Source organism: Geotrypetes seraphini, chromosome 12 (genome assembly GCF_902459505.1).
Source record: "Geotrypetes seraphini chromosome 12, aGeoSer1.1, whole genome shotgun sequence".
In the NCBI taxonomy this organism is placed as follows: domain Eukaryota; kingdom Metazoa; phylum Chordata; class Amphibia; order Gymnophiona; family Dermophiidae; genus Geotrypetes; species Geotrypetes seraphini.
This window is the reverse complement of record NC_047095.1, coordinates 52,227,685-52,240,251: the sequence shown is the minus strand read 5'-3', so window position 1 is coordinate 52,240,251 and position 12,567 is coordinate 52,227,685. Positions and strand designations below refer to the sequence as shown.

Sequence of the window (12,567 nt, the reverse complement as noted above, 5' to 3'; positions counted from 1 at the left end):
CCGGACATCCTGTATTTGTGTATAAGATTTTTCTTACCGACATGCATCACCTTACACTTATCCACATTAAACCTCATTTGCCATGTCACAGTCCATTTCTTGAGCATGTTTATATCACATTGAGGGTCTTCGCAATCATTCTGCGTCCTTACTACTCTGAATAACTTTGTATCGTCTGCAAATTTAATCACCTTGCTCGTCAAACCAATTTCCAGGTCGTTTATAAATATGTTGAAGAGCATGGGTCCAAGCACCGAACCCTGTGGCACTCCACGCATGACGCTTTTCCAGTCCGAGTATTGTCCATTTACCCCCACTCTCCGTTTCCTATCTGCCAACCAGTTTTTAATCCATGTGAGTATTTCACACTCAATTTCATGGCTCGCAATTTTTCGAAGTAGTCGTTCATGCGGGACCTTGTCGAACGCCTTTTGAAAATCCAGATATACAATGTTGACTGGGACACCCTTGTCTATCTGCCTGTTTACTCCCTTGAAGAAGTGCAGCAAGTTCGTCAAGCAAGATCTTCCTTTGCTGAAGCCTTGCTGGCTGGTCCTCATCAGACTGTGTCCGTCTAGGTGATTAATGATGCGGTCCTTTATCAGCGCCTCTACCATCTTTCCCGGTACCGAGGTCAGACTCACCAGTCTGTAGTTTCCCAGTTCTCCTCTCGAACCTTTCTTGAAGATTGGTGTAACATTCGCCACTTTCCAGTCTTCCGGAATCCTTCCCGATTTGATCGACAAATTGGCTATTAGTTGGAGCAGTTCAGCTATAGCCCCTTTCACTTCCTTGGTTACCCTCGGATGGATGCCATCCGGTCCTGGGGATTTATCGATTTTAAACCTATCAATCTGCCTGCATACCTCTACTAGACTGACCGTCAACCCTGTCAGTTTCCCGTCTTCGTTTCCTGCGTATATCCTGTTGGCTTCCGGTATGTTGCGTATATCTTCTTCGGTAAATACAGATGCAAAAAATGTGTTTAGTTTGTCGGCGATGGCTTTGTCCTCCTTTAGCACTCCCTTTATTCCATGGTCATTCAATGGCCCTACCACTTCCTTCACGGGTCGTTTCTCCTTAATATATCAAAAAAATGGCTTGAAGTTTTTTGCCTCCTTGGCTATTTTTTCCTCGTAGTCTCTTTTGGCCCCTCTTACTGCCTTATGGCATCTGCTTTGATGTTGTTTGTGCTTTTTCCAGTTTTCGTCCGTTTTTGGGCTTGATAGACCATTGGACTGACCCAGTAAGGCTATTCTTATGTTCTTATGTACTTGACCAGTTAGCAGACTGAATATCACTGCTAACTGGGGATGTAGTTGCTCCACCCCCTAAACTAGCCTTGCCTGTCCAGCTAAACCTCTTTGCTTATTGACCTCCACTGTATTAAGAGTTAAGTGATATGTAATGCTTGCCTCATGCCTCACTTCCTTCTCTTATCTCCAGGAAAAAAAAGTGTCTGGCTTGCACTAGCAAGTACTACTTCTGTTACAAGAGTAGATAAGTTTAGTTTCCACCTACGTATTTTTTTCATTGCAGTATTAATTTCTTTCCCTGCAGTTAACTTAATGCCAAAGGAGGAAAAAAAATGAAATGAAAATGTTCCAATAATCATACGCAAAGGGGTATCAGCAGCTTAGCTCCAAATTTAGAATACTAAGTGATTGGCAATTATGAGACAGTTCTATTGGTCATAATACATAATTTTAATTTTGTCTCCAGTGTTCAAGATTTATGTTTTTTAGGCTGATGTATTGCCTCTTAAAAATTGTCAGATGAAAGGAAAGATACTTGCCTTGAAAGTTCTTTATAACCTCCACCAGCCAGGCTTTTGCATTTGGCCTTGGTGATGCTGTCATCTTAATAAAGGCCAAATGCCCATAAAGTTCTGTTGGCTTTGAACAACTGGAGCTTCCTAATCCTGGAAGTGTATAGCACGGGACAGACTGGGGAAGGTCGAAGAAGCAGAAAGATTGAAACAGATCCTGACAACTTCAGGTTAATGGGAGATAATTAACAGCGCCCTTACAGCGGACTTTGAAGTGAGAAATGCTTTTCATTATTCCTTTCTTCCATTTCATAAATCTAATGGTCCTCATAGCTTGATATTGAATTATTAATTAGCTAAGCCTTAGTCACACTGCAGTGTAAGACTGACTTAACGTTGCAGTTGGAAATCTATATTTTTATGGTGGTGTTTTAGGAGTCTAATGAATGTGGAAACCTTAATGGCCTCTAAAGCAAAGACATAATAATAATAATTTATTCTTGTAAACCGCCAAAGCTATAATAGTGCGAGGCGGTTTACAATAAGAAGTACTGGACAATCAGTGAAAAAATACAATACAAATCATCAGAAATACACACAAGATAAAAAGATAAAAAATTAAAACAGTGAATCATTAGGTTACATGCCTAACTAGTTATGTACTTTTGTACAGTCAAGAAATCTGATTTTGAATTGTGCTTAAATCCATGTTTTATTATTCTTTGAGCTCATTTGGACCCAGGACACCGGGAATCTTCATTGGCAAACCACCTGGGGATCTTTCCCTATTTTTAAATTATTCTCCCACTGTTCATTATAGCAGCAGCCCAGAGGTCAGGAGGCATACAGCAGGACTCTTATCACCTAAACCTTGCTTTTGTTCAAAACAGAGCTCCCTTTCCCCATGTTTTCATAGCATCTCAATACCAGACACCCTACAACTCGGGCCTGGAGTACCCCCTCGCCAGTGAGGTTTTCAGGAAATCCACAATGAATATGCATGAAAGAAATTTGCATATAATGGAGGCAGTGTATGCAAATCAAGTTCATTGTCGATATCCTGAAAACCTCACTGGCAAAGGGGTACTTCAGGACCGAGCTCAGAAACTGACCTACAACATAGAAAAATTAATCTGAAAACTGAACTAGAGACCTGCCTACTTGAGGTGCACAGTACATGTCAATGAGCCACCAGGTTGGCCCAGACCTATTCTGTCTGGTAGAAATATTTAATTTCAGAACTTGCTGCCAACAACCTTACCATAAAGGCCCAGGTCCCAGATCACAGCACCACTTATGATGGTTTTAAATGGCAAGTTATTAAGAAATAAGATCTTTACACAGTCTACAATTGCATTTTGAGCCTTACCCCTGGTCGATTTTCATTAGAAAAAGAAAAGCATAGACAGCTAAACTGAACTCATTTGGAACCAGTTAATCCTAGAGGATTTTCTTTGTTACAGATCACTGAGAAGGGAGAGGATCCTTTGTTTTGTTCTTCAGTCTGCTGTGGTTGTTCCAGTTATTCAATTCAAACAGCTGTGTTTTTTAAAAAAGGGATGATACACTGTGAATCCTTGGACAAAGTTCTTATAGTTCTCCTGCCACAGCACCTGTGATGATTTCTTTGGGGATACTTAGTGCCGCCTAGATCAGACCAAAGGTCAACCAAGTACAGCATCTTGTCTCCAGTGGTGGACCAAACCAAGCCCAAAAGAATACATCCATTCTTTATTCCTCAGAGACAAGTGGTGGCTTTCCCAGTCTATAGAGCTAATATTGGTTTTGCAGACTTTTCCTCCAGGAATTTGTCTGAACTATTTTGAAACCCAAGTATGCAAACCCATCTTGACCACATCTTTTGACTGGAGACTGAACTCTGAGGACTTAAACAATCAGACTGCACAGGTAACCCTTGAGGGGAGGAATGCTGGCCTAGTGCCTAACCCTCAGTAAGCCTGGTTCTAAGAGAGAGGTTGTAGAGGCCTAAATGGGCAGATGGACGTTTTTCTTGCCAAACCTTTCCTATTTGCTATTTTTAAAGCCTGTTTTTTCTAGACAGAGATCTATGCTGTTTATCTGCAGTCCATCTAAATATCAAGGGAGCGTGGTATAGGCAGGACTAGGGCAGGCTTATGATTTAGATGATTTTCTACCAATTACACTAAGGAGTATATTCTCAAGAAATTCCCGTATTATAACCAATCACATAAAGCATAAAGAAATACCTTTACAAATAAACATTAAAATTTTATCTATCTATAAGTATTTACAATTATTACGTGAATTTATGTGGAAAGTGCTCAGTGTCCACGTTTCCTGCAATAGAGCCACTTAGAGGTCAGTCTGGGACCATCCATTGCCCCAGATACATTAGATAGATTGTGAGCCTGCCAGGACAGACAGTGAAAAACGCTTGAGTACCTGAATAAATTCATGTAAATTGTTCTGAGCTCCCTTGGGAGAACAGTATATAAAATTGAATGAATAAATAAATAAATCATCACACTTTTCCTGTCCCTAAGAAATTGCCACTTTTCTTTTTTTTTTTTTTTTTTTAGTTCAATAGTTTTTATTGAATATTATAAGAAATTTACAGAAAGCAGTTCAAACACACAAAATCTGAATAAGACACAATGGTATAGAAAAAGTCCATATCTATAATCATTTACTTACAACCAGATTAATAAAAAGAATCTAGGGTATGTGTAACTGCTAATAGAAGATATATGAAAGGCAGAAAAGCAGGGAGAGTGAAATAAGAGAGAGGGAAAGAAAGGGAGAAAAAGAAAAAGAGAGAGATAGATAGATAGAGAGGCAGAAGTGTCTACTGGTTAGAATGAACATATGAATCTAAGAATGACCAAGGTGATTTATTTTGCACCATGTTTGTGGAGAGTCGAGAAATCATGTTTTTCTCATATGCATAAGATTCAAATTTGTGATACATGCTCAAAGAGTTCCACCAAAAGGTGTAGTCAAGTAGCGAGGATGATTTCCAATTTTTCAGAATATGCATAAGAGCTGTTACAAACATGGCATCAATGAGTTTAGGTGGGCAGTTTGTTTGTGCGAAACAAGGGTGTTGTGAACGAAGAATTACAATGTCCATGGAAATCTCTTCTGAACACTTAGTAATAGATTTTAAATTGCCACTTTTCAAAAAAACTTTCTGTATCCCGTTTTTTCAGTATTTAAGCTTTTGCAAATGAAGCTATGTATGCAATCTCTATTTTTTTTCACGTGCTTTCAGTAATGAGCTGATTGGCGTACTGTTTACTCAGAAAAAAAGGATAGCTTTTAGCAAGTAGCATAAAGCTGTGTTTTTCATGTGCTGTGCTTCAGTTAATGGATCTTTTCCTCTAATCAGCAAATAGCATTGCTGTTTGTCCACAAAAATAGAAGGTTTTGCATGCAAAAGAAGTCATCCTGCCGTTGCATCGAGCAATGGTGTGCCCGCACCTGGAGTACTGTGTTCAGTATTGGTCACCGTACCTTAAGAAGGACACGAATGATTAAGGGCATGGAAAACCTTTCATGCACTGAAAGATTGGAGAGGCTGGGGCTCTTCCTGGAAAAGCGAAGACTCAGAGGAGACATGATAGAGACCTACAAGATCATGAAGGGCATAGAGAGAGTAGAGAGGGACAGATTTTTCAAACTTTCAAAACATAAAAGAACAAGAGGACATTTGGAAAAGTTGGAAGGAGACAGATTCAGAACGAATGCTAGGAAGTTTTTCTTTACCCAGCGTGTGGTGGACACCTGGAATGCGCTTCCAGAGGATGTAATAGGACAGAGTACGGTACTGGAGTTCAAGAAAGGATTGGACAATTTCCTGCTGGAAAAAGGGATAGAGGGGTATAGATAGGGAGCTACTGCGCAGGTCCTGGACCTGTTGGGCCGCCGCGTGAGCGGACTGCTGGGCACGATGGACCTCGGGTCTGACCCAGTGGAGGCATTGCTTATGTTCTTATGTTTTGATGTGCCCTGTTTATGTGGTGCCTTATTAAATGTATTTTGACCTTAATAAAACAAAAATAAAAACCCAGAGAGCTGTTTAGCAGATCGCATTAAGGAAGTCCAAACTGTGCCTAAGTTCCGTCCATAGAACTCAGGTCTATCTGAAGCCCAAACTATGCTGGAAAGTGGACTTCCTTTACAATGCCTATAAGACCTAGTTTTACAATTGCTATGCAACTTGCTAGCTCACTGTGTAGCACACTGATTAAACCTACAGCCTACCACCCTAATGTTGCTGGTTCAAATCCCAGTCCCTCTTTCTGATGGAAGAGAAATAAATAAAAGCATTAAACAGATCCAACTCCCAGTATCACAATTATAATGAAAAACACCATAAAATTGCCATTCTAATAACATCCTAATAATAAAATATTATAATAATAATAATAACAGTTTATATACCGCAGTACCGTTAAGTTCTATGCGGTTTACAAAAGATTAGTGAAGTACAAGTTCAGTTGACGTACAAGTTGAGTTAACTTAAGGGATGTGGGAACAATAGGGAGAAAGGGCAGGAACACCATTAGAGAGGGGAAGGAGGGAAGTGGGTCAGCTGTCTAGGTATTTCAGGAATAGGTGGGTTTTGAGGCGTTTCCTGAATACCTCATAAGTGGTGGGCAATAGGAGTTGTTCTAGGTCTTTACCCCATAGAGCAGCCTGATGTGAGAGAAGATGCTCATGGTGTTTTTTTAGTTTGCATCCTCTAACCGCGGGAGAAACGAATTGCGAGTGGGAGCTTCTTTTGTGTTTATTGGCTGAGAAGGAGAAGAGGTCAGTGATGTATTTAGGGGTTAGACCGTAAAAAACTTTAAAACAGAGGCAGGCGAACTTAAACTTTACACGAGCTTTCATCGGCAGCCAGTGTAGCTGTTTGAAGTATGGCGTCACGTGATCGAACTTCTTTAGACCGAAGATTAGTCTGACATTAAGGACATTGTTTGGACATCTAACTCTCGCCTAAAACCCGATTCTCTAAAGGACGTCGCAAAATTTGGACGTCTAAACAGTACTGAGCATTGCTGAGCGCGATTCTACAAGGACGCCTATCGTGGACGCCCAAACTGCGCCTAACTATAGGCGCACTTTGCAGAATCAGGGCCTAAGTGCCTAAATATGGGTGACTTTTTCTAGAACTCCCTTCATTGTGCTGGAGTTCACAAGTATTGGGGGGAACATTCAAACAAAGTATCTCCCCTTCCCCATACTCTGGGACCTTTTTTACACATAGACCTTACATCAGTATTCAAAGGGATTGAAAATCGATTGGGAAAAGTACATACTTAGGTGTTTAAGTCATTTTTCAATCAATACTTACATACATTTGGAAATCCAGAAGTGGACATGTAAGTGCATCTACCTTCCTATATCTATCCCTGGGAATACCTACTTGATATGAGTTGGACAGTTTTCAGAAGACCCATTTCTGCTCACAAAACCCAATTTTATGTACAGAAATGTCTTTGAAAATTGCCCTCTCTGTGATTTTATATACTGCTTGGGAAACCAGCGTTTGCTATTTCCAGTTTCATCCATTTTTCGTGGCTTCCACATTCAGTTGCAAACTCGTATCAACTTATTAATTCCTCAGCTGCTATTTTTGCTTCTGTGCTTTCGATTGTGACACAGTAAGGTAGTTATTTTTATATTCTGGCATAACGGAATGCCAAGTTAAGCAATCTCTGAAAACTGCTTGCTAAATTAAATTGACAGTGGCACAGACTAGCTAAGTGCACTTGTGTTAATGGAGTGGGAGTTTTGAAAATGGCCTAAAACAGAAAGTATCTTCTGAAGCAGAGGCACTCCTTTCACACATCATCCATTACCTGAATGATATGAGAAACAGTATTCCCCCCCACTTGTCTGACAGGCAGCTTCAGATAGGGCACCAGTAGAATTAATAACTGAGCAGTGTGGTATCAGGGCTATGGCATTCAAATCCTTTTTTTATTTTGACGGAGAGTCTGGATATCCCGGCCTGCCCTGTTATCAGCTTCTGAATGTTCTGTGTTAATCACTCTTTACGCCTCCCTGTTTGCAGATGAAAAACAGGGATCATGGGCCAATTCACTTATATTATTGTTGCATGAGGAAAGGAAGAAAAGATGTAAGATTATCCCATGTTTTTCTTTTGCCAACCTATTAACAAATAGAACTAAAATTCATCGAGAAACTATTGGTAAACTACAAATCTCACTGTGGAAACTAAATATGACATTATTGTTGTTGCCAAATCCAGGTAGATGTTTTTGGGTAAGTATCACAAAGCTGAAAATGTACTCTTGCTGCACTGCCGTCAGGACCCAGAGCTATTCTATATGAAGGATTTCTTATGCAAATAATATATATTTGGAACAGTTCCTGAGTCAGAATAAGAAATAATAATTTTAAAAACCTGCTGTTTTACTTCTACAGAACTTGCGAGAGTCTTGCTGGAATAAGGCAGGCCACTTCTTTGATCTCCCCGACTTCTTATCTTGGAAAGCAACGGGTTTCCTTACAAGGTATTGCAATAGGATAATTGCTATTTGCATTTGTTCATTCATATAAAGACATTTTCTGTGTCTTTCTCCACACTAAGATATATCTGTGCTACTTAATATTAAAAAAAAAAGCTACCTGGAATGTAAATTGTGCAGATTTCAGATGTGATTGCAAGTCATCCTTTTATATTAGATTCTTTAATAGAGTATTTGGCCTAATAAACTATTGGAACTGCAGTTATTAATTAGCCTTTGGATCGATTTTCAAAGAGTTTAATCTCTTAACCTTAGCAACCAAATTAGCCCATTTTATGTTAGGGGTAATTCTATAATAGTGCAACTTGGCATGTAGTCTATAAAGGAAAATAGATGCCTACTTTTCTTTACAGAATACTGTTATAATCTGGTATGTAGGCATAGAGGGGCATAATCGAAAGGAACATCTAAGTCCATTTTCGTCTAAGTCGCAAGTCGTCCAAAGTAAAAACCAGCTTAGGACACATTTTCGAAAAATACGTCCAAATTTTTTTCCGTTTCGAAAATCATCTAAGTATATGTCCTGCTGATCTGATCGTCCATCTTTATACCACATTTTTGTCCAACTTTTCGTCCAAGTCAAAAACGCCTAGAACAAGCAATGTTGGACATGGGAGGGATCTGCAAAGTGATGAACTGAACACCCAGACATGGCACCTAAATAGTGGAGTACCTTACAGGGCACTACTGTGAACTTCACAAAAAGGGTGCCATGTCTTCTCCTCACTACAGCTCCCTTATAGGTCATGGTAAGCCCCCCAAACCACCTCCAGAATCCCATAGACCCTCTACCATCCCAATAGCCCTTATGGCTGCAGGAGCCACTTATATGCCAGTAAGAAAGGGTTTTGGGTGTATATAGGGGAGTGCACATGTTTCAGTATCAATGCAGTGATTACAGGGGCTTATGGGCATGGGTCCTCCTCTCCATGGGTCCCTAACCCACCCCCATGACGGCTTAAGACGCTTCTATGCAGCACGACTAGGCTTTCCTATGCTAGGCTGCCAGGTGATGATGTTCTGGAGGCACAATTTTCAAGTTGTGATTAATATTTTTATGGGGGTGGGGGGGTCAGTGATCACTGGGGTAGTGTGTGTGGGTCTGTATTATGTGTTTGCAGTGCTTATCTGGTGACTTTAGGTGGGTTTTTGTGACTTAGACCATGTTTTAAATGGTCTAAGTCACAACGTCCAAGTTCCGTCGATCCTGTGCTGTATAACTTTCAGTTATACATGCTGTACGATTTAAGCCTAAGCCTGCCCATGTCCTGTCCAACTCCCGCCCTTGACACTCCTCCTGAAATGCCCCGTTTAACTATGGTCGTTCAGCGGCACTATGAAGGCTTAGGTCATTTAGAAATATGTCCAAAACCCGTTTTCAATATCGACACTTGGACGTATTTTGACAATGTTCGTTGAAGTGCCGACTTATGCCGGGTTTTGGACGTTTGTATAAGCCATAGAGCTGGTATAAGAGTATGCACTTAAATGCAGGTAATACATGTATACCTTATAGCAGAGGTGCTCACACTTTTTTGGCTTGCGAGCTACTTTTAAAATGACCAAGTCAAAATGATCTACCAACAATAAAACTGTAAAAAACACAAAGCACACTGTATGCAGAGAAAATGTTAATTATCATTTGTATTCAGGGTTTTTTTGAGAGATCAAGGCAGATGACTTTAAAATATGCAATGTCACCTCAGTAACAACTATAGAAAAATAGACAAATATACCCCCTCCCCTTTTACTAAACCGCAATAGCAATTTTTAGCGCAGGGAGCTGCGCTGAATGCCCCGCACTGCTCTCGATGCTCAAAGGCTCCCTGCGCTAAAATCTGCTACTGCAGTTTAGTAAAAGGGGGGCCATAGTGCAAAATATAGACAGCAGATATAAATTCTCAAAACGGACACATTTTGATCACTAAATTGAAAATGAAATCATTTTTCCTACCTTTTGGCTGGTGATTTCATGAGTCTCTGGTTGCACTTCCTTCTTCTGTAAATCTAATATTTTTTTATTTATGCCTTTCTTTCTTTTTGCCCCCTCCCCTTTTCTTTCTGTCTCTCTTTCTTTCTCTCTCCCCCTGCCCCCTCTTTATTTCTGCCTTTCTTTCTCTCTCCCCCTGCCTGCCTGTCTTTCTTTCTCTCTCCTTGACCGCCCCAAGCCATCACGCTAGTTTCTCCACTTCCCTGATTTTTTCTCTCTCCTTGCCCCCCCCCCCCAAGCTACTGTGCTGATTTCTCCCTGCTTCCCTGAGCCAGGCCTGGCACGTACAAGTGCCGGGCTCACAAGCTTTCACCTCAGATGTCAATTCTAACGTCAGAGAGGAAGTTCCAGGCCAGCCAGGCAGTGATTGTCTGGCCCAGAACTTCCTCTCCAACGTCAGATTTGACGTCGGAGGTGAAGACTTGTGGGTCTGGCGCTTGTATGCGCCAGGCCTGGCTCGGGGAGGCAGAAAGAACAAGATCGCAAAGGCAACGCAATCGACTCGTATTGTCTTTGCAATCTACTGGTCGATCACGATCGATCATTTGGGTACCCCTGCCTTACAGTATACTATAAGTTATCTCCTGAATTCTATATATGCTGACCAGATTTGGGTGCACTCCTGGGATGTACGAACAACTTAATTGTCTAACGAGCTGTTAGACACTGAAGAGAAAGCCCCAAAAGGCCTCAACAATGATAAAAGCACGGCACAATGGAGGAGTCATGAGGATAAGATGTCAATAATTCAATCATGGTTATACAGTTCAAAGTACACTTTATTGGTAGAAGCAGTGCGAAGACTTGACACGCGAACCGTGCTCAAATGCTGCCCATGCAAAGATGTTCTTCAGTGAGCAACAAGTTCTCAAAACCAGATTTGCAAGTATTTTTGTGCGTGTGACGTTCTAGAATGTATAAGCAATTGTTCATGTGCTCCGCTTAGAAGGATCAGAGATCCTGACCTGGACTCAAGTACTGTATCGAGGAAATAGGGACTTGTATACTGTCTTTTTGTGTCCTTGGCATTTCAAAGCTGACATTCAAAGAATAACTTTCAAAATTTTATTTTTGGTATACAAAACATTGAGCTTCAACGAACCCCAATTTATAGCAAAAATGATTATCCCATACAGACCATCTCGTTCCCTAAGATCCTCTTCATCACAACTGCTCTCAATCCCATCGCTTAGAATAATAGGCACACGACGCAATGATATGTTCTCCGTGAAAGCCCCTACATTGTGGAACTCTCTTCCAAATTTTATCAAAAATGAAACAGACCTTGTCTCTTTTAAGAAAATTTTAAAGACATACTTATTTCAAGATGCATTTGATGCATGAAAAGTAATACTTCAGGTTTCCATATTCTTCTCTTTTTATTAAAACCCGCTATTACCCAATGTATTTTCCCATTGATGTTAAATTCTAAATATAAAAATTGTAACTTTCCCCCTCCTCCCCTACCTCTCATGTCTGTCCAATGTTATTTGTCTTTTGTTTAAAATTTCTGTTACTCTAATTGTATTACCACATTCTGATGGTTTTTAAATTGTACATCGCTTAGATATTGTTATAAGCAATTCATCAAATGAACATTAAACTTGAAACTTGAAAACAGTGCACACTAGAGGATTAAATGACTGGCCCAGGGTCAGAAGGAGCAGCCCCAGGATTTGATCTCACAACCTCTGGGTTCAGCGGCAGCAGATTTACCAGTGAGCCTCAGCCCTTCCTCGATGTGCCCCTAGTTTGAAGCAGGGTCTAACCGCCCTATTAGAAGCACTCCAGGCTGGCAACAGTTAAAAGAAGAATCTAAGAAAAGCATGATATAATATAGCTTAATACTTTCTGTTAACTTTATATAAAGATCGATGGTGGTGAAATTTTGATAGCACAGATTTGTTTGTCAAAGACTTTGTACTGGAGTAATCAACTCATATCACATATTTTTCTGGAATTTTGGCCTGTTCTAATGTTAGTAGGGTGTTTCTTCCAAATAAATGTGACATTTGAAGTTGAATCATTAGCACTGCTGTGTACTAAATTAAAATATAATTTATTTTCATCAGTCGTGTTTCCAGGACTGTGTGGGAGTGCATAATATTTTCATTACCGTCTTAGAGGTGGATACAGAGCTCCTAGTGCTCCTGAAGTTGGACACCTGGCCAAGGCTTTTGTGCAACTTCCCTATCAGCAAAACCTGTGTTGCAAAGGGAATCCAATATTCCATTCTCGGCAGTCCTCTAGATATAACCATCTTACACATT

At 40.4% G+C, this 12,567-nt stretch overlaps 1 protein-coding gene across 2 annotated transcripts in view; it reads left to right on the top strand.

Moving 5' to 3' along the window:
• The window catches only part of FGGY (FGGY carbohydrate kinase domain containing), a 384,196-nt gene that overhangs the window by 39,515 nt on the left and 332,114 nt on the right, over nucleotides 1–12,567 (top strand). For both annotated transcript variants that reach the window (XM_033917103.1, XM_033917104.1), the window contains one exon: nucleotides 8,204–8,292. In XM_033917103.1, coding sequence (XP_033772994.1) covers nucleotides 8,204–8,292 — 89 coding nt within the window. The remainder of the gene's footprint in view (nucleotides 1–8,203; nucleotides 8,293–12,567) is intronic.